This window comes from Diospyros lotus, chromosome 7 (genome assembly GCF_014633365.1).
Source record: "Diospyros lotus cultivar Yz01 chromosome 7, ASM1463336v1, whole genome shotgun sequence".
NCBI classification, from domain to species: Eukaryota; Viridiplantae; Streptophyta; class Magnoliopsida; order Ericales; family Ebenaceae; genus Diospyros; species Diospyros lotus.
The window spans coordinates 36,756,209-36,779,307 of NC_068344.1; the positions used below are offsets into that span (position 1 = coordinate 36,756,209).

Sequence of the window (23,099 nt, forward strand, 5' to 3'; positions counted from 1 at the left end):
AAGCCCAAGTGGGACTATTAGATGTTTCAAGTGAAGAAATTAATAGTGATGCAAAAATAAGATATGCAATAGTAATATTTTAGGAGAATGTGATTAGATGTAATTTTTTTTATTCCTCCCCTAAGTTTCGACCGATATTTAATCCACTTTAAAGAAAGTATAACATTTGATTTTTAATGTAAAAAATATTAAAATTTTATATCTTAACTATTAAAAATGATTTATTTAAGTTTTTACTTTGATTGAGAGTAAATAAAGTTATTATTTATTTCATGTAGAGCAGATACGCATGTCTCATGTCATAAAAAAAATTACGTTAATGAGACATATCAGATTAGAATTTATTTTGACAGAAAAAAAATAAAATTACTCATAACTTAAAAAATCCCAAATCCTAAATTACTAACTCGAAAAACATCACTTTTTTCTATTCTCAATCACAAAATATAATAAAACTAATCTTCGTCATTTCTCTTCGTTGAACTTAGTTTAATCGCTTTCTTACTCTTTTATTTATATCATTTTTTTATGTATCAGGATAAATACTTAAAGTAATAATTTTTAATAATTAAAATAAAAAATCTTGATATTTTTGTATATTAGGGTTTGAAAGTCATATGTTTTGAATGAATATAATAAATCAATTAATTTATTCAAATACTGTTAATTGGTCATCTAGATGGCCTGTTATTTATGAAATAGACACTTTTATATACTCACTAATATTCTGTTGTGGTAAAAATTTAAAATAATAATTTTTAATAATTAAAATAATAATTTTTAATATTTTATACATTAAAAATTAAATATCAAAATTTTTAATTCTGAAATGGTGCGGCGTGTGTTAAGGTAATTTAAAACTATAACTAAGACAGTTTACATGAGCATACAGCGCTAAAGATCCAATAATTTATGCCAGCGCCGACGTCAAACAGCCGTCCAAAGCTGCGACCGGATTGGCCAATGGAAGCCAGCGAGGACGCCACGACTCAATGCCCTGTTTGGAAATTCCAGTCAGCGCGACTGAAAGGAACAAGAACGAGATGAATCCAATCCAAGCGCTGTAATCCGATCCCGCTCGGGTCTTACAAACTGACAACGTGGTGACAGCCCAAACCTAGCTGTCTGTCATCCGCCGCAACCGGGCCCAGCAGTTGGCGCCATCCAAACAACCCCTAATAACTTCTCGATAAGCAAACTCTCGTCACCTGCCCACACAGCATGTTAACAGACGTGGCTTACTTTCTCGCGCCGATTTTCCCGCGACAAGAGAATTTTCTCACCTAACAAACACAGTATGGAAAGAAAATGACGCCTTTATTTATAAAAAAATAAATATTAATTTATGTGAATTATATTGTTTTTAAAGATAATTCGAGTATGATTCTTCTGATTGAAGAAAGAGAGAGAAAAGTGCAGAGAGAGGGGGAGAGAGAGAGACTGTGGATATATTGAAATAGCTTTCTGAACCTTAAATGTTTCCGAAGCGATTCATTTAGAGAGAGAGAAGAGAGAAAGGCAACGACGGCGGTAATGGATCCATGTCCGTTCGTTCGGCTGATAATCGAGTCGCTTGCTCTGAAGCTTCCGGTGGCGAAGAAACCGGCGGGCTCGGGGGTCTGCCCTTCAACGACGCCGTGCTACTGTACTCTCCGAATCAAGAGTTTCCCTTCTCAGACGGCGCTCCTGCCGCTCTGCTCCGCCGGCGGGAGCGACACTTCTGCGCCGGACTCCACCTCATCCTCCGCCGGATTCGTCCTCGACGCGGCCGCCCTCCGCAGGCTCTCCGGCAAGCCGGTCATCCTCCGGGTGTCGGTCTACACCGGGCGGATGGGTCGCACGTGTGGGGTGAAGTGCGGAAAGCTCCTCGGGCGAGCCCACGTCAGCATGAACTTCGGCGGGGCAGAGTTGCGGGCCGTCACGTTCCACAACGGGTGGATGAAGCTGGGGAGCGAACCGGACAAGGCGATGGCTCGGCTGCACTTGACGGTCCGGGCTGAACCGGACCCGAGGTTCGTGTTCCAGTTTGGGGGCGAGCCGGAGTGTAGCCCGGTGGTTTTCCAGATTCAGGGCAGCATCCGGCAGCCGGTTTTCAGCTGCAAGTTCAATGCCGACCGGAACGGTAGATCGAGGTGAGTTTTCACACTTTTCACCGCTATACGTGCATTTTTACTGAGCTATAGCGCCAATTTCTATATTGCGCCGTGGGTGCTTGCTATCGAAGCTGTCGCTTTTGGTCCAGCGGTTTGCACTGTGTGGAGCCAGTGGACATGGTCTCTGCTAAAGTGCACATGTGGGGTTAACTCATTTTTGCTGGTCCCTGCTTCACATGTCTAAGTTGACCACCGTATTTCATCCTTTCATTTGCCTAGCTATGGAGCTAGACGTAAGGTCAACATCTGTATATATAATAGATATATATATTCTTATTAGATCTTTGGGTTCTCTTTCGTAATGTTAATGCACTGTCACGGGTCGATCACTGTAAAAGAAATAATTTCAGTTTTGGGTCCTGCGCAAAGCTCTTAATGGTGATGATAATCTCAATTTAGCGTTTAACAGTGCACAAATTAAGCTCTTAATGGTGATGAAGAAGATTCCAATCTTCATTAATCCCAGCTTGGTCAAAGAGATCATATCAAAACCCTACAATTAATTAATTAATCTCTTTCACAACTACCATGGAGCCCCCCCTCCATGTGCTCGATAAGTTGGCGGTTTATGGCATGTTATTTTGTTTGGGAAATGCGTATGTTATGTTCTTGACCATTTTCCATGGTTTTCCCGGAAAATCCAGGTCTCTTCCATCAGATTTCGGTTCAAAGAACACTAGAGGATGGATAACGAGGACGTTTTCCGGGGAAAGGGAAAAGCCGGGCAGGGAGCGAAAGGGCTGGATGGTGACGATCCACGACCTCTCCGGCTCGCCGGTAGCGGCCGCCTCCATGATCACTCCCTTCGTGCCCTCTCCCGGCTCCGACCGCGTCTCCCGCTCCAACCCGGGCGCCTGGCTCATCCTCCGCCCCCACGGCGCCTCCATGAGCAGCTGGAAGCCGTGGGGCCGCCTCGAGGCCTGGCGCGACCGCGGCCCCGTCGACGGCCTGGGCTACCGGTTCGAGCTCGTTTCCAACGCCGGCCTCGCCGGCGGCATCCCCATCGCCGCGGGCACCATGAGCGTCAAAAAGGGCGGCCAATTCTGCATCGACAGCCGGTCGAGAGCTGATTCCGTGTTGAATCCCCTATCGCCGGTTCGCGGATTCGTGATGGCTTCGACGGTGGAAGGCGAAAGGCAGGCGAGCAAGCCGGTGGTTCAGGTGGCTATGCAGCACGTGACTTGCATGGCCGACGCCGCTCTGTTCATCGCCTTGTCGGCCGCCATTGATCTGAGCATGGATTCTTGCGGCGTTTTCTCTCAGAAGCTCAGGAAGGAGTTTTGCCAGGACGAACGGGAGTTTCTCTGAACATTCGTCTTCCTCCATTTGCAGTGATAATCATGACCGGCTGGCTGGCTAGCTTCTGGTTTGAGCATGGAACTCTGATTCTTAATTTTCCTGATCACAAAATTGATTGAATCGTTTCTCCGATACTGGGTCTGTGACTTGATGTTTTCCTGGAATCTAATTGCCTGTCAATCGATCGTCTTCCCCATTTTTCTCTTCTTGTTTCGTTTCTTGTGATTGTCTGTCAAGACAACATTTATTCTCCGATCGGGTCTGATTCTTTGTTCTGTCTGGGATTTTGTTTTCTAGTTAGGGATTGATTGAATGTATAATTTCATTAAACTGTACAGAGAGATGATATATTGATTGCTTACTCATTTATCTAATTTTCTGATATTATTTATATTCATATTATATATTCTTTTGTTTGTTTCACATATACGAAATGAAAATAAAAAATAATATTTTTAAAAAATAAGTCTGTCTCTAACGTGATAATTGAGATAGGAGAGATAAAATTATTTTTATATTTAGCATGGTTGTAAAATAAAAATGTGTATTTAAATTAAAAAATATTTTTAATATTTTTTAAAATATTTTGGAATTTGCAAAATGATGTATTTTCGGTGTTTTTGTACGTCGGAGCGAACAACAATTTATTTATTTATTTTTTCTATTTTTACGTAATGGTAACGAATATTTGAATAATTGAATAAATATAGAAAATATGAATGGTACGTGATGTCCGAAGGAATAGACCATTTCTGATTTCACTGTATTAAAAGGCAGCCTCCATTGGAATGGCTTCCTCTCGTCTTCAAAACCAGAAAACCAAAAAGCTCGTATACGTCGCGACGTTGCGTGGCTTTCCTTGGTTTTCTGGCAATGGACGCGGTTCGCTACGTCGCCGTGATCCTCATCCTCGGCTTCGTTTCCGAATCTTTCTCCCGGTTGATCATCCGAATCAAGCCGGAAAACCAAGGCTCCGCCGCCTCTGCTTTGATCTCCGACGGCCGGACCGACCATGTCTCGTACTGCAACAGCTGGAGATTCTCCGTGGAGACAAATGACGCCGGCGTCTGGACTCGGATCCCTGCGAGGTGCCAAGAGTACGTCAAGGCGTACATGACCGGCGACCAATTCCGCTCGGACTCGGAGCTCGTCCGCGACGACTCGCTGGAGTTCGCGAAGACGGTGGAGCTCGCCGGCGACGGCAGGGATGCCTGGGTCTTCGACATTGACGAGACGTTGCTCTCCAACATCCCGTACTTCGCGAACCACGGCTTCGGGTGAGCCCCACATTTGGAGCCCTTATTTGAATCTTCGATCATTCCTCGTCCGTGGTTTTTTCCTTGATCCTTTTTTATAGAATGGTTTATAAATCAATTATTTTTACTAATTCAGATAATCAATTATTTTTAATTTTGATAATCAGAAGCACACCCCACCATCCCATGCTAATGCCTTTTCCCTCCAAATTACCAAACATACCAAATCAACTCAAGAACCCTGGGTCAAATTTATATTTTTACATTTTTTTATATAATTATTTAAATTTTTTATTATTTTAATTATATCTCAGTAACTTTATTTTTTAGTCAATTTAATTCCTATACTTTAATTTTTTTTGTATGTGATAATTTAAATTTTTCGTTATTCCGATTATACCTGTATTAATTTTTAAATTAATTTAACTCTTATATTTTGTTATAAAAAGAAAAAATAAAATAAGATAACTCAATACTTTAGGCGAGAACTTTGGTTGATTTGTCGAAAATATTGCCACCAACTGTCTTCTTTCATTCTCGTACTCTCTTATTTTCTTTATCAAATATATTATGATCCTTTGAATATGATGAGGCAAGAGAGTATCAATCCATCAAAAGAAATTGCGACAAGGGAGTATCAATCCATTGAAAGAAATTGCAAGCACCATTTGTTGCAATTCTTGCAAGATTACAAATTTATTAATAAAAAAATTCTAAATTTACAAAAATGGAAAAGGTAACGTTAAAAAAAAAAAAAGGTAGACATAAAGCCAAAGTATTGACTTATTTTACTTTATTTTTTTTACACATTAAATAATTACATGTATATAATTCAAACAACAAAAAGTTCAGTTTATTATATAAAAAAAAAGTCAAAATACAAGACTTAAAATGATTTGAAAATACAAATTTAAAAATATTATCAAAACCAAAAAAAAAAAATTGAGTGACCACTAGAAAAAAGATAAAAATATGGATTTGACCACACTATGATGTGATAATAGTAATCGGGTTCATATGTCGATACATAATTTAGAGATTTGAAGAGCATATTTAAATCTTATTTATATTATAATCTCTTATCATTAAACTAATTATACAACCACTAAATTTAATCTCATTTGCTCATTGTTTGTCCTCCGTTTATACTCTCCACACCACAAATAGATAGTCATCTTTCCTTAGGTTGAGTTGACGCTATATATTTATCATGGTGAAAAAGAGTTCGTTTTTTAGTTAGTAACGAGATTCTTGTTGTGAAGATAGCTCAGAAACATTCAACGAAAGCACCTTCGACAAATGGGTGGATACGGCGAAGGCCCCGGCCTTGCCAGCGAGCTTGACCTTCTACAATGAGCTTCAGGCTCTGGGCTTCTCCGTATTTCTGCTCACCGGCCGGACTGAGCGCCAGAGAAACGTCACCGAGACAAATCTCCTCTCCGCCGGCTACACCAACTGGGACAGGCTCATTTTGAGGTACGTACGTTACGAATACAGAGACAGAACTGGAAGAAAACTTTGTTTATTTAGTTGACACCGACACGCACTCTTAGGCACATAATTTCAATGAAATACAGGCGGCGATCGGATCTGGGCAAGCCGGCAACCGTGTACAAATCGGAGAAGAGAAAGGAGCTGGAAGATGAAGGCTACGTAATCCACGGCAGCTCCGGGGACCAGTGGAGCGATTTGGTGGGATTTGCGGCGGCCAAACGTTTGTTCAAGCTGCCAAATCCGATGTATCACATTGCCTGAAACTGAGAAGAACATTAAGGTGAGCGCGTAATTGGCAAATATTACTCCGATCTGATCCGCTGCTGCTGTAATTAATTGTTGCTAATGTGGGTGTTGTTTGTTGGCTCCTCATATATAATTCTATTTTCTTGTCCACACCCAATTTTTGGTGCCTTGTCTCGCGGCTGTAGCAAAAAATTTTGTTTTGTGTAACGTTACCCTTTTAATAAAAGTAGTTATATGTTTTTTTTGTTTCTCTTGGGATGGCGTCTCCTTGCGGATGCTTCGCTACGATATCTCTTTTCGTGACAAAGAGATTAATTTGGGTCTTATCCACCAGCGATATTTCTTTTCGTGACATGAAAATCAGACTAGCTCATCTCTCCCAACTGATCACTGTGACTACCTATGAGGTTTATTTCTCTATATTCAGGTATAAGTTAACAAAAGGGTTGTCAAATTAGTGTCAAGAAATACACAAGAAGATAAGTTTCAAGATGAGATTTGGAAATCGAGCAATACTTAACTTATCACGTAGAGTTCGTCTAAAAAATTAAACAGAATCTTTGCTAGAGTTTGAGTATAAGGTTATTGATCGTTTCCCCCTTGAATTTGAATAAATACATGATAAGAGACCACGCAACAAGAGAATTTTTTATGCAATTGTTAGTTATGTTAAAAAAGTAAATAGAGATGGTCTAAATAAACTTGTAAATGCCTATTTTTAAGAGTTTTCCAAGTTTAGTTATTGTATGTTGAGTACTGGGCTTGCCTTTCATTTTTGGGCTTGGTTATTTTTGTGGGGCTTCACAGTGGGCCTTGTATAGGATTGCAGCTGGCTTTCTTTGAGGCCCCCACACAAGCCAGCCCAACTCAATTTTCCATTGAAACAGTGAGAGAAACATTAATACAAAACAAATAAGATGTAGAGAAATTCTATTTGCATCCATATTTTTTTGCGTTTCAAAGTCACCTTTCATAGTTGCAATAATTATTTTTCAAAAATATTTTTTAGTATATATAGTCATCCTATGCTCTTCACACACACCATTACAAAGCTCCCATCAGTAGCCGTGTCGCTCCTACCGACAGCTACCGACAGCTACAATGAATGTGACTGCCCATCATTGCGCATAGTGACGACTGCGAGTTGTGATGATAGGCAGTTGTGCTCGTTGCGGCCACCTGTAGAAGCGACGTAATGATGGGCAACTGCAACAATGATGGTGTGTGCGAAAAGTGTGGGATGGTTGTATACACTAAAAGGTATTTTTTTTTTAAATTTGTTATAATTATAGAAGATGGCTACGGAAAACAAAAAATGTGGATGCAAATAGAACTTTTCAGAGCTGAATTGTGGTTTGATATATAACAAATTCTTAATAATCAAAACAAGTAAAAAATTATATTTTACCCCTTATAATTTTGATGAAAAATATATATAATCTTGTACAATTTTTTCTTTTCTTTTTGGGTTGATTTCATGGTTAAACTTAACAATTACAAAAGCATTAAGGATATGGGTGAATATTTGGTTAATTTGGTACTAAATTGTTCAAATTAAATAAACTAAACTTGTGTCAAAAATCAAACCAAATCGATCGAATAGGTTTTTAAACTAAAAAAATGGAAAAACTAGAAAAAAATTGAAAAATCAAAACTATAAAATGTAAAAACAACGTTATTTTTGACATTTTAATTGGTTTGATTATTTTAATTTTTTTTTTCAATACAAAAACAAAATCAAACCAAAATAATCAAAATTATCAAATTTGAAAACCAAATCGAACCAACCTACAACTTGAACCAATCCAAATCGACAATTTCAATCAATTCGATTTGATTATTTCAGTTTAATCAAAATATTGCTCACCCTAATTAAGACCATGATAATAATTACCAAAACATGGAAGCTTTATGCCCAATATCATTATATATATTTTTATTAAAAATAAATATCTATATTATTATATAAACAAATACCATTTCGTGTTAGGAAGGGCTCCCAACAAAATATTTTATATATCTTGCTCTAAAATTAAAAAAATAAACTAAAATTTAATCACATAATTCGTAAATAATAATTAATTTCTTAAACAACTTTACTAGTACACTAGATCTTATTTTATTTACATTTCACCCAAAAAAACTAAAAAAATAAACTATAAAGATCAAACGTCACCTAATAAAATTTTATTTAATTATATATATATATATGCGTAATACAGACCATCCCTCTACTTATACGGTAGCTTTTGTTCTCTCTACGAAGGCGCCCAATAAATAGGCTCTTTTGAAAGTTTCATTTTTGACACAAAATTAATCATTAAAGTTAATATTTAATTGATAAAAACATAAGAATTTCTTTAGTCTTCACCATTCTTAAAAGTCAAACAAAATAAAGAGATGAGTATGCGGGTGTCTAAATAATCGGTTCGATAATCGATTAAATCGAATCGGATCAACCGATTAACTGAAAAAATCGAATTCAGATCGTATAAATCAAATTGAACTGATTAAATTGAATAAACATAAAATAATTAAAGAAAACCAAAATAACCAATTATAAAAAACACACAAAGTTAAAAAAAATGACGTCGTTTTATAAATATTAAAATAATATTATTTTAAAGTTCGTTCAGTTCGATTCTTTCAATCAAAAAGTCAAGAATCAAAATTTTAAGAAAAATTAAATGATTCAAACAAAAAAAAAATATTAAAGTCGATTCGAATAATTTGAATAAATTGAATTTTTACTCTCTCCTAAATGAGATGCGTATCAATAAAAGGAAGCAGCTGCAGCTGATAAGTCCCCTTTGCTTTGGAGAAGAATCCTAAAAAGAGGGATATATATATATATATATATATAACATATTCTCTTTGCACTACCACTATTCTCAGAATGTGCCCCCCCAATAAGTTCAGTGAGTACGTGCAATTGGCCATTTATAACGCTTATTTAGACACTTAAATTTGACTTTATTATTTTATACATTTATATAACATTCATATATAATACAAGATATTAATGTAAAGTGTTGTCACAATTAGTGTCACATTGGAGTGTCCAAATAACATTTTCAAAAAATTGAAGTATAACTAATTTGTCTTAAAAAAAGTTTAAACCTTACTTGTTTGGGATCAAATTTTCATGCATGCGTGGACATATACATACAACCTTACGCATACCTTTAACTCTTCATGTAGGGATGGTAACAGGTCGTTCTTTAATTTTTGTTTTTCTCTACAAGTAAGTATATTAATAGAAAAATTATAAAGTATTTACAGTTTATGTTAGAGTAACCACAAAAAAATCTAAAAAACAGTTTAAAACACAGTAAACAAAACCAAACTAAACCTCATAGCATATATCAATAATATACTAGATCGAAGCTATAATGTCAAAATGGATCCTTAATTAATCACTGGACTAGCCTCGTAGCATATCCATTCGGTAAATGTTTCAAATATGTCTTATGTTTATATCTTTCAAAAATGAATTTTCAAACTTATTTTTTAATAAATATTTAAATAAATTTTTTATAATATTTTAACCTTTAATAAAGCCCATTTGTTAACCAAATGCATTGACATATATATATACCTCTAACTCTGCTAATACTCTTCCCCCCAGCCCCTTTTAGAAGTACCCAAAACATTCCATAAAAGTGAAGGAGATGAATATCACCTTTTAAGCTACATATACATATATATATATATATAGCTTGGTTGAACCAAAGAATTAAATCTCATTTCTCTTTACTCATGTTGCAGGTGGAAAGAGACGCTTGCCTTTTGCACTTGGATTCTCTCTGATTTTCTTTCTTTTTTCTTTCTCATTTTCTCATAACACAAACCCAAAGCCTCTCTGCAGCTCAGAGTTTGGTTGCGGGTGGGTGTTGTTGAATTTCTTTATATTAAATGGCTTGAACCAAGATCATTGGTAATCAGTTCTGTTGGTATTTTGCAAATAATGGGTTATTTCTTTTCTGATTAATTAATGGAATTTTTAGTAAATCTCCAATTACAAGTGAAGCTATCTGAGAGGATGATAAAAGTAGACTAAGTGTTCAGATTCCTATGCTTTACTCTCCTGATATAATTATCTCTAACGAAGAGTTATATGATGAATATTAGGGATAAAGATAGATCAAAATGTCAGAAAAACTTCATTTGTTGAGGCCTAACCCTTTATATATATATATATATATGTCAAACTCCCAATGAATAAGTGGAATTCTCGATAATTAGATAATCTTCGGATTGTAGAATTAGGATATCTCAAGCATGGATCCGTTGTCCTAGAAACAAATGAGCTAGTAGCTAGGCTACATGCATTGGCAGACAAGATACGTGATATGCTACATGACTGATGGACTAATTAAGTGACGTGCAACATTAACTTACTCTTTTTTAAAACAGATACTAGAGGAGAAAAGTTTATTCCTGTCCCCTCAATAATTTTTTGCTTCTTCTGCATGTCTTTATTCTCTTGAGAAACTACCATGAAGCTGCCTGTCCTCCATCTCCATGCTTGGATTCATCTTTATCTCTCTCTCTCTCATGCAGGTTCCTTACCCATAAAAGCAACCCCCCCCCCCCCCCCCCCTCTCTCTCTCTCTCTTCTTCTAGGGTTTAGCAGGTTTCCAAGGGAAGAACAACACGGTTTGACAAATTTAATTGTGATATATTATATATATCAGGGACTCTTTTGTTGGAACCTAATTTGCATACTTAATTAAGAGAACATTCATTAATCTTATATATCCATATTAAATGATTAAGTATCTACAAAACCTTTAATTAATTAACAAACTTTCTTTTGTATGCAATTTACACAAGCCTATATATATATATGGTATTTCTTTTGTATATTAAAACCAATAAAAGAAGTTATTATACAAATGACGAAAAATTAAGCAAATAACAGAATAACAGCTATAAAGATGATGATGATACTGGTAATCATAACGTTGATGATTTTTGTGCCTTTGCTTTGGGTGCTTGGTTCCATTCTATTTGTCAGCTCAGAGCAGCAGCACAGCCGCCCGCCCTTCTCTCTCTCCTTTTTCTTTGCTTTTTTTTTTTTTTTCTCTTTCTCCTGTCTTCTCTCCAAGTCCAATAGATGGGTTGTTGTACAGTCAGTAAAGAACAACCATGGCTGCTTCTTGGCCTATTGCTTATGAAAAGAACTCGACGAAAGCTTCAAGTACGTACTGATATGATGTGATATAATCATGTCCCCCCCTTCCCTCTCTCTTTCTCACTCTCGCTTATTTTATTTTCATAATGGGGTTGTTGTTTTCTGGGTTCCTCTCTTTGCTACTATATAAGCTCTACGCATGATGGTCCTGGTGGTCTGGATCAGGCCAGAAGGTGGAGTACTTCAACCATTCTGCCTCTTGTTGGCTTCTGATGGCTGATTCCTGCAACAGCAGTGCAAGTTAGGGTTAGGGTTAGGGTTTTGTCTAAAAAGATACTAATTAAGAAGCAGATGAAAAGAATCTTCCAATTTTGTCCTTTCTGGCCTACAATAATTGGTGAAACACATTAATACATTAATGTTATTAAAAATATCACAATTGAAACACATGTATGAATGTTATTAAAAATATCACATTCGACTGTTTCGACTCAATTTCGATATATTTCACATCACCCAATGTGAAAAAGAGAATTAATTTGGGTCATGAGTGTCATAGTTTATTTTCATGGAATTTTGGTAATTCATTGTTCATTATCTTTTGAGTATATATTCTGCTTAATGATATAATGAAACGAATGAAATTACTTTTAGTCTGAATTAAGCTTATTTTTTTTAGATCAAACTCAAAATAGTCAACCTATAATAAAATAATATAATAAACTATATATAATTATTTCAAAAAAAAAAGAAAATTCTTTGTTAAAAATTCTTAATGGTCACAAACTATATATATAATTATTTCAAAAATGTTCATTTAGGTACACAGTTATGACACTTTTGGTGACATTCATGCATTATTGTATTATACATTTATATTGATGCGATACAAAATACAACGAATGTTACAAAAGTGTCACAAATGAGTGTCCAAATAAGATTTTTTTAAAAAAAAAAAAAAGAAGAAGAGGGTATTTGGAATAATTAAATTATTTGTCACTAAATTTTACATTTTGTAACAAAATGGTCATTACATTTAATTTTTGTTACTACAACTACTAAACTTTAATTTTTATTGTAATGCAATCACTCTTTGATTATTTTTCATTGAATTGTATTAATAAAACTGACGTGATACACATTAATATAAATCTAAAAATACACTTAACACTAAAATTAAAAAAACCCAATAATCGAGTGACGTTGAGATTTATATAAGCATACATACCATATTAATTTTCACTAATAAAATTTGATGAAAAATCAAAAGAGAGACTAAATTAAAGCAAAAATTAAATTTTAATATTTATATAGTGATAAAAATTAAAATATAATGACAAATTTATTACGGAATACAAAATTTAAAAACTAATAACCTAATTCATCTCTCATGTTAAAAGATTAACAAAAATTAAGATCGAAATTGGTGGAAAAATTATGATAAAAAAGCTGATAGACAAATTACCTCTTTGATATGATCATGATGATCAGTAGAAGAAGTGCAGCCCATGATGAGTTCCTCCAATCCAGATGCAGCTGCAGATGCAGGCCTTCCTCCCTGCAGCAGCAGCAGCTTATCATCATCATGTTGCTGCTGCTGTTGCTGTGTCCAAAAAAACACTTGTTTAGACCTAAAACCAAGACAAAATCATCATCCATATCATCATGTATTGTCTGCACAACATAACCACTACTCATATAATTACTTTTTTCAATCTTCCAACTTATATTAATTATAATACGTCAACTTATATATAATTAAATAATAATAATACTTTTGATGAGTTATTATGATTTTAAAGTTAAAAAATAAAGATATTTCAGACATTTTATTTGATCGACTAATTCAACATTCATACCGTTATCCAAAATTAAATTTTAAGTTTTCTCCCTTATTATATTGTCGTTGATTACTTATAGTAGCAACCCATCACTTAATTTGGTTCGATAGTGGTATTACAAGTTATTGTTTTATTGGACACCTAATTTAATTAGAGATATTTTTAAATTAATGAAGGGGATGTTTGAGCTAAAAGAAAATAAATCACAAAAACACAAAGCGCATTTTTAAATAAAAAAAATTCTGTGTAAATAACCCAAATCACAATTTGCTTTCCATGCTCGTCTTTCATATAGATATAAAAATGTAGTATATAAAATGATTTCGAGTTAAAATTTGTATTATTATGAGTTCTTTTAATATTTTTTTATAATTTTTTTTCTCAAGTTAGAATATGTTAGATCATGTAATACACAATAATTTTTATAAAATAAAATTATGCAGAATAATGTGGCTCTATTATATATAATTATTTATTGGTAACTCAAAATTTAACAAGAATATTCTTAGAAAATATTTTGTGTGCCAAAAAAAAAGAAGAGAAATTTAAAAAATGTATCAGTGGCATTTGTATAATATTGTTTCATTTCTTAATCTATGATCATTGATGAGGCATATGATTTTATATAAAGTTTAAGCAAATGTTATACCTACGTACAAACAAGTTTGATAAACAGTTCTTACAAAAATGTAATACCCATCAACAGTTTATATTTTTAGATGCTTACTTTCTCAAAAAACAAATTAATGTTCTTAACAAAACACAATTTTAATTTTTTTTTGAGCTAATCATGAAAATAATTCAATCTTTTTTTTGAATTTACAATTTTATTCAATCATTTCAATTTTGACAATTAAGTTCAAATTAGTTCAATTAGATGCAATTTTATCTAATATATAAAATTAATTTAAAATGAGTTTGTTAATACTGACTTGACATGTCAAGTGTCATATATATGATAATAATATTTATAGGACATATATACATAAATAAATAAAAAAGAAAAAATTATATTTTTTCTTGTATATACATACGTGAGTTGTACAAAAATATTATTATTATTATTGTGTAACGCCTAACATGCCAAGTCAACATGAATATGTTCTCTTTAAATTAAAATTAATTTTATATGTTAGATAAAATTACATTTAATTTAGCTAATTTGAATTTAATTATCAAAATTAAAAAACATAAAATTACAAATTCACAAAAATTATCAAACTTAATTTGAACTTCATGATTAGGGGTTTTGTTTTTGGTGTAAAAATTCTACATTATTGTGCACCAAAATTGCGCATCATTAGCTTGGAGATGAGGGCTCATAATCTTTCTTGTTTGGTCAGTGAGAAAATCCAAGGTTTTGTACGTCTTTTTAAGAGTCCAGACTCGAGAACATCAAGGAGAAGGAACCGGGTTGTAATTTGGTTACCTGGAAATTGTCATTTTGGAGCATTATTCTGGAGACATGGAAGGACTCATCCTGGTCGAGAACAATGGAGGTGTGGTGGAGGGGCGGCGGAGCGATGACGGAGGAGATAGGCTGAGAGGGCCTGCTGATGTGGAACCCCGCCGTAGCAAGCTGCTCATAATGGTGGTGATGGTGGTGGTGGTGGTGGTGCTGTTCGCAGTTGCCTGGGGCCGCCACAGCCATTACAGTCGTTGGATCCTCACCCACTACTCCAACCTACAAAAGAAGAGAACACAACCATCTTCACCAATCCCTCTTAATTTATTGCCTTTCTTTCTCTCTCTCTCTCTCTCTCTCTCTCTGATTCCATATTCTTTAGTTTTTCCTTTAATTTATTCTCTTTTTGCTGGATTTCAAATGCAAGATATTACTTGCAAGCCACAAGCTTGGAGAAAGAAACTCCCAATTTAGAATTTTCCCAGGAAAAATTAAGAACAAGAAAGGAAAACGGAGCCAAATGAATGATGTAATTCTGTGTGTGTGTATATATATATATATATATATCAATCCGTCTAGAAAGGATGCGTATTTACCTCATCAAAACTTTTCCTGAAAGGGGCAAAGCTAAAATGGTCAGCTTTCAATTGCTGAATGTCGATGCCACAGAAACTTGATATTGAGGCGGCGGCGGCCGCCGCAGACAGTTCATCGCTCGGACTCTGAGTGATCACCACTTCCCTGGAAGAACAACTTCCACTGCCACCGCTGTTGTCTCTCCTAATATTATCATGAACAACGGGTTCGGAGCTTCCATCGGCTGCGGCGGTGCTCCGGTCGGACCAATTGCACTGTCGGGGCTGGGTCTGGTAGAAGATCTTGGACACGACGAGCTCGCCTTCCTTCTCTTCTTCGTGCAGGCCGAGGTGGTACTGGTGCATCACCCAGTTGGTCTTCTCCGGCTTCCTGTTCTTGCCGAAGTTGGTGTAGAGCACTAGGATTTTCTTGCACCCTCTCTGCTTGCCGTTCACCATCACCGGCCTTGTCTTCCCAGTCTTGTGCCACCGGGTTTCGCCGCCCTGCAGGTCGCATTCCGTCTGGATCTTCCTCCTCTTCCTCGTCCCCGTGGTGTAGGCCTTGGACGGCCTGTGGAAGAAGTGCCTGCTCAAGCCATCTCTCGTAACTCCTGAGCAAGACAGGAGGAAAAGGCTTGAGTTTATTAGTACACACTCCAAGAACCGTGGCATAAAATTCTCACTATATATTAATCTATATGCCTACATATTTGCAGGAATAAAATATTATTGGATTTACAATTTTGGGTTGCTTCCAATTATGTATGTAATGGAAGTTAGGTCTTATTAGGTGCAACAAACTCAGAGAGAGAGAGAGAGAGAGAGAAGAAGAAGAAGAAGAAGAAGAAGAAGAAGAAGAAGATAAAACCAACCAAGAAAACCATGAAATTGTTGAAGATCAAAGATAGTAAAACCTAACACATTGAGCAGCGTGAAAGATTTACAACCTTGCAAGTTAATTAATTAACTGATATAAGCTATGTATATATATATATATATATATGATTTTTAATTAAACCTGGAAGCTTTTCAGGATGAGTGTAACAAATCCCATCTTCTCCTTCAATGGTAGGGATGAATTCATCTATGAGAGGGTGAGACTTTGAGTCTTCTGCAGCCTCCATCTTTGCTTCCAGATGATCTATCAATTCTTGGTCTGTGGGATCAAATTTCACTCCGGCCGGTAAACCTACCCAGTTCTGCAAATTAAGTTGGAGATGAAATAAAGGGGTGTTTCCGGTGCAGAAAGCAAACTCCCCGGCCGCTTTTGAGAGAGAGAGAGAGAGTCGGATTGAATTCCCAAATAAAAACACAAAGGAAAGAACACAATAAAGGAACTACATCTTGGGGTTTAAATTAATTAATTTTCTGTCAAAACAAAAGGTAGTAAACAGCTATCTAGCAAGGAAGAATAATTCATTATCTTGTTTGATTCTGCCTGATCTTTTTATGATGAAAATCTTAAGGTTGAAGCCAAGAATATTATGAGATAATCCGTACCGGCTTTGCTGCTTCTAGCCTGTGGCCGCAGCCCGGGCAGTGCTTGGATCCACACAGCTGATGCTCCTCAAGCTTCGCATCAATGAGATCAGAGCTGCTGATGGAACCCAACTGGCTGCTACCCTTATTCATGGCTACTGATGATTAACCAAAGTATTGCACAAAAGATTGCGTCTTTTATCAAGCCCTCTTCTCATCCCCCAGGTTTGAGATTACTAATCTGGTGATCTGTAGAGACAGATACAAAACGACTGAAATCGAGTGAAATATTCGCAGTTTTTTTCTTTACCATGACTTGGAGAGAATTAACGCATACATCAACAAAGAAAACCCTATTTTTGCAACCAAAGTGACCCCAGAATATGTAACAGCCGTAGATTACCCATAAATGGATGAATTCAAGAACAAAGACAGGAGAGAGAGAGAGAGAGAGGGAGAGGGGTGTGGGATTGAGCTATAAAACCTGCTGCTTTAATCTTTGAAAAAACCAGAATTCCCTGCACTTTAACTGAAGCCAGTGAGATAAAGGAAAAGGTGCCCTCATCCTCTATATATGTACCACCTTTAACTCTTTGCCAATTTAAGCAACCCCATATGCAGGCAATTCTCAGGGGGAGAGAGAGAGAGAGAGAGAGAGAGAGAGAGAGAGAGAAGCAAAACCTAGACGCTTTTCATTTTCCACAAGGAAGATGGTACAAGCTATAGCACACAACTTTTATGTAAAAATATAATAATAACAATAATAATAACAATAATAATAATAATAATAATAATAATAATAATAAATTACATGAGATTCACATTATTTTATACAAGATTAAATTGTCACACTTTTTTATTTTTTTTGCAAAATTATACACAAATTAATAAGATTTTTATACAACAATGATGCATCTCCATATAACATATATACATCAACAAAAAGTTCATCAAATTAAATGGTTTATAATTTAAAATCCCACTAATATATATATATATATATACAAATTAAATTATCTATGATTTGTCTATTTCAATCTTAAAGGCTCAATCAAGGCTTCCCACACCTTTGTTTGGAGTCTGTTGACTGGTAAAGCGAAAGCCAACAAACAGACATCCAAAGTAATCATAAATCCATTCACGCACACACACAGAGAGTATATGAAAATATTAACTAACTGTTTATGTTTAATTTCGTCATTAATTGTAATTAGCAGTCTATTAACACCAGTAAAGTTGCATGCCTACGTGGCCACGCTAAATTAGCTTTGAGTAAAAATTACGAAATCAGGAAATTCTTAACTGATTGTTGACCTTCACAAACACCATTTATAGCTTCCTTTGAACCATACCCATCGCTTGTTCCTGTGTGGATATACATGAGCATGCTTGAGTGAGACAGAGAGACAGAGAGAGATACATACATACGTGTATATATATATATAAAAGAGATGGTTTTTTATTTAATTAAAAAACGAAAAAAAGAAGAAGAAAAAGAATGAGATGAACTCACATGGGTTTTGGACATGAGTGTTGATCATAATTGTATTCCCAGTAATATATATATATATATATATATATAGGGGGAGAGAGAGAGATTGCTTGATGAGCAAGGCCAATGAGCAGTATTCTTGATGGGCCACCACTGCCCATGAAACTAAATGATATGTCTTATCATATAAAATTAAATTAAATTAAATTAAAATGAAAAAGACTTCACTAAGAAGCACACCGAATAATTAAAGGATAATGCATGCTATGCATTTTATTTTTAAATAAAGTATACTTATTGTATTTTCTTTTAAATTTAAAATATTTTTTTTATATTTCAAAAGCCCCCACTAAAAAATAAAAGTATTTAAAATATTAAACATAAAATATATTTATACATCTTAATCATTAAACAATCTTTATATATCATTACTCATAATTAAATTAATTCATGAAAATTCCTAAACCCATGGGCTTTAGTTTTGGGATTTGTACTGTTGTTGTGTGTATTTTGTAGGGAATATCTTATATACCTGCACTCATACACAATCAGATGCAATGCCCAATAAAGAATTGCCAAGAGGGCCCACAATCAAGATCTCACTTACATATATTTAATATTACTTTTTGAATAGTCGATATGAATAAATGATGATGAAGGCTGAAGAACACTGTTTCAAGATTTGCCCTTAATTTGACAACCATCATTGCTGCTGTTTCTTTCATGTTTTTCCTCAAAATTCATACAAACTGATTATGAGCTGTTTTAATAGTTTTAATTAATATATTAATATATATATATATTTATATACATACCCAATGTGGGAGAGTGTTTGTAGGGGAGGTAGGGCTAACGCCTTTCCTCAAATAAATGTTATATTATTTAACATAAATAATATAATATTTATATATATATCACAATAATAATAAAAAAATTTAAGTTTAAGTCTCACAAGTAATTTATTTTGATATTTGTATAATATATAATAGTGTTTCGATCATATAAATTACAAAAAAGTCTTGACTAGTAATCGATTTCACTTATGATAAATAATTAAATGCCTAACTTGAAATTCTATATAGACAAACATATATACAAGTAACATCTTTTTTAAGTAGTCAATAGTATTATTTATTTATATTAGGGATGATAATGGAGATTATGAGTAAATGACACCCTACTTATCTTTGTATTTGTATTTTTATTTTTATTTTCGTTTCCATCCTTATATTTTTAGAGTACTTTTTGATTTAACATTTCATTTCAATACATCGAGGGTAAGGTAATTAAATAAAATAATACATATATAACTATATAAATGTAGAATATAAATGAGAAACCATGATCTAGTCGCTTGTTCCTATCTAAATATTTTAAACACCTCACTCATATCTTCTGTGTAGGTATTTTTTTTATATCCAAACCTTTCTCATTAAAAAAGAATTGACGAATAATCTACAGAATAAAGTACCCATTGCCATCCCTAAATTTTAAATTAATTAATGAGATTTCCTTTTTTTCACCTAAAGAAAAAAAATGCCAAATGAATCATAAACCCAAACAAAAGGACAAGAATATTCACATAAAATTTTTAAAATAAAATTTTATATAAATATCGACATACATATATAACGGTCTTTCTATCCATGTACAAGTAATCTGTATTTTCATAGACAATTCTATTTTTTCGAATCTTTTTTCAAGATAGTGCCCAAATTGTTACGCTTTTCATGTATGTCGAAATTTACTCTACAAATATATATATATATATTAGTGCTTATATATATATCAATAAGTAAAATAATTTTTTACTAAAATCTTGTAAAAATTATTAAAAATATTGGAACTTGGAACATTTGGCTTATATAGATTTCTCTTTTTGTGGCAAAGCCACAAAGGGATGAGAGAGCATCAAACTAATCGGACGGCTATGAGACCATCAAATGACATTAGTTGTGTGATCTTGACCAGTAATAATATCCATAAGTGGATCCCACATATCTTGACATTGTTTCCATGGTCCTGTATTTTCAGGGACAGTTGATTTTCTAGGTGAACTCTCCCCCTCTATCAAACTCATTGAAAATAATGTGTCTGTGTGTATATACATTATTATTACTTTGGAATAAATGGTTCAAAAGTGTGTTACATTTTTTAAAAGTGTCATTGTAATGGCCATATATTAAGAGGACAACACCAGCAAAGGGATTCATAATAATACAAAAAAGTTTGGATAGTATTATATATTTTTATATATTCATGGTATAAAGAATATTGATCTGATGGGATTAAGACTCCTATTTGATTCTAAACATTAGAAGTGTTTAAATTTTAATTCAATCTAAAAATGATTTGATCTTAATTTAAAAATACTACTTGAGGCTATCTCTTGTGACTACGACCACCATCTTTTGAGTGGAGTCTTTCTCGATTCATATGTATGGATTGTTGTGCATCACTCAATGAGAAGACTAGTTGAACAAAGTCTATTAGCCTTACATTACCCAAAAAAAGATATATTAATAATATATGTTGTGAAATTAAAAGTTAAATTTAAAATGTTGTATTATATTAATTCTTGTTTGGATGTTATATATAAATATAATATATATGTATATACATATTTTGTAAAATTTAATTTTTATATTGAAAATAGGGGAAGAAAAGAGATTGAATTGGTCCAGTCCTAAGTCTAATTAGTCTGACCTTCGATTCAACATTTATGAGAAATCTGAACTTGCACTAAGTCTAAACCAAGTGAGTTACTCCCTATTGAAAGTGGGAAATCTCCTATTGATTTTGAAGAGCAATAATTAGGTTAAGGTCTTAATAAAGTGGACTTTTAAGGAAGGAATGAAGGGGAGAGAGAGAGAGAGAGAGAGAGAGAGAGAGCCCTTGGTAGCTTGGAAGTTAGGGTTTTAAATGGTTTTTGCATATGCTGAGTTGGGTATGACCATTGATGCCAATCAAGTGAAATTCATATTAGTAGGTCCATCTAATTCCATCCCCTTCTTCTTCTTCTTGATGTTTGACCTTTGATCCATTGGCAATCAAATCAAATCAAATCTTCTCCCTCTTACAACATTTCTTTATGATCCCCAACCAAATTTTGGCCACTTACGCCGGCCAACACTACTATTAATGTTTTGAACCACAAGTTTTACTTCCTGTAAGCAGTAAAAGTAACACATACGTCCCATAATGTTTCACTCTACAATTATAACTCGGCCAAATCTCTCAATCCTAAACAATACATTATTGCCACTAATTCACAGATTATCCAATCTGTAATGCTAAAAGTTCATACGCACTTTGGTCCAAACACAAGCTAAGAAGAAATGAACTCTGCATCCCAACAAGGAAAAGACCTGATGGCGTACAAGGCAAGGGCTGTATGTATATATATATATATATTTTTTTTCGTGCTATGGATATATAGAAAATGCAATCCTGACCCTGCTTTAACGTGAAAGCAAGAAAGACATTCATCCTTCATTGACGCAAAAGATATATAATCAATTCTGAGAAATGATACCAATTCTGTAGCTTATTCTTAGCTAGGATCTGTCTTGATTGCTTAGCTAATATAAAGTGTAGTTATGTTAGTCATATTCAAGCACATACCCATCGAGGTCCCATGTTAATCTCAATTGCCCAGCCGATACAAACTCGCTACTAAGCCCCTGCCATGTTCAATAAGAAAAGGAAATCTGGAACTATCTGAATACCAAGCAAGAGAAGATGTGGACATATACAACATCAAGCCTTTATCCCACTATTTGGGGTCAAAATCTATGAATTAGTATGATATGTTCGGCTAAGGGGTGCTTGCTTCAATTCCCCCCTAGATTAGTGTCCTATCCCGTATAACAGGGTAACAAGTTTCAGGCTGTTCTCCCAACAATTGGAGCAAGTTAAATCATATATGTATATATATATATACATAATATATACATAATATCAAAAACTTAAAAGGAAAATGAAATGAAAGAATTAAGTTAAATGTAAAACAGCAAGCAGGGCAGGAATCTATAGTTCTTTTAATTAAATGACTGTTGGATTTTTGGGTCCCTTCCTAAGTGGAGAAGGCCAAAACTTATTTGGCCCATGAACAAGAAGTCCAAGGCCCTTAAGAGTTTCTAAATTTTCAATATAAAAGGAGTGTGAGGAAAATTTTAACAAAAACAAGAGAGGAGAGTTGGAGAAATGTTTGTGGAGTGTATAGATTTGATCAATTGATCGATTAAGACAGTATTCGTGGTCCGATCTTACTGATTTTTGGTCAGTTTGTAGAAGACATCTTGTTCTTCGTTCTGAACAATCAGATTAACATTTTGAGATTTACAGCTCCGATTATTGGTCTCCAAACAAAGGTTTTGCTGTCTGAAATTTCTGGGTTGAAGAGATGCAGACAGTCTTTGATCATCTATAGATTGAAAGGTCATCCATGGTCCTTTTGGGCTGATTTTTGGTCAATAGACAAAGAACATTTGGAACTTCAATCTGGACAGTCAAATCATTTATTAAAGCTCTACAACTCTAATTTTGTACTCTGTAATAGCAGCGTAATCTTGGTGATAGTCTCTCCCTTGTATTAAGCTTTGAAGTTGTCCATGATAGCTAGGTAATTTGAGGTTGTGTAATTGTTGTTGCTGAACAATCACTTATGTTTTTTATTATTCATAGTGGATTTTTGAAGTGGACTATTGAGTTATGTGATTT

The 23,099-nt window shown here is 34.4% G+C and overlaps 3 protein-coding genes across 5 annotated transcripts; 2 read left to right on the top strand and 1 right to left on the bottom strand.

Annotated features, from left to right (window-relative positions):
* The first annotated feature begins 1,394 nt into the window (after positions 1–1,394).
* LOC127805851 (uncharacterized) lies at positions 1,395–3,826 on the top strand. Its single transcript, XM_052342658.1, has 2 exons — positions 1,395–2,132; positions 2,798–3,826. Exons 1-2 carry the CDS (start codon positions 1,534–1,536, stop codon positions 3,459–3,461), a joined length of 1,263 nt encoding a protein of 420 aa, XP_052198618.1. The 5' UTR covers positions 1,395–1,533; the 3' UTR covers positions 3,462–3,826.
* Positions 3,827–4,264: 438 nt separating this feature from the next.
* Positions 4,265–6,654, top strand: LOC127805852 (acid phosphatase 1-like). Its single transcript, XM_052342659.1, has 3 exons — positions 4,265–4,729; positions 5,975–6,184; positions 6,286–6,654. The coding sequence occupies exons 1-3, from the start codon at positions 4,326–4,328 to the stop codon at positions 6,461–6,463; spliced, it is 792 nt and encodes a 263-aa protein (XP_052198619.1). The 5' UTR covers positions 4,265–4,325; the 3' UTR covers positions 6,464–6,654.
* A 4,854-nt stretch (positions 6,655–11,508) lies between these two features.
* On the bottom strand, positions 11,509–18,414 carry LOC127805839 (NAC domain-containing protein 75-like). Of its 3 annotated transcripts, XM_052342638.1 has the most exons (8): positions 18,399–18,414; positions 18,189–18,250; positions 16,907–17,134; positions 16,425–16,605; positions 15,428–16,017; positions 14,856–15,110; positions 13,051–13,188; positions 11,509–11,868 (listed from the first exon to the last, which is right to left on the bottom strand). In XM_052342638.1, the coding sequence occupies exons 3-8, from the start codon at positions 17,036–17,038 to the stop codon at positions 11,779–11,781; spliced, it is 1,386 nt and encodes a 461-aa protein (XP_052198598.1). In that variant the 5' UTR covers positions 17,039–17,134; positions 18,189–18,250; positions 18,399–18,414; the 3' UTR covers positions 11,509–11,778. The 3 variants fall into 3 exon arrangements, with proteins under 3 accessions (XP_052198598.1, XP_052198597.1, XP_052198599.1); XM_052342637.1 differs by lacking the exons at positions 18,189–18,250; positions 18,399–18,414 and adding an exon at positions 17,370–17,544; XM_052342639.1 differs by lacking the exons at positions 11,509–11,868; positions 18,189–18,250; positions 18,399–18,414 and adding an exon at positions 17,370–17,544 and having other exon boundaries at positions 13,057–13,216.
* Positions 18,415–23,099: the final 4,685 nt, after the last annotated feature.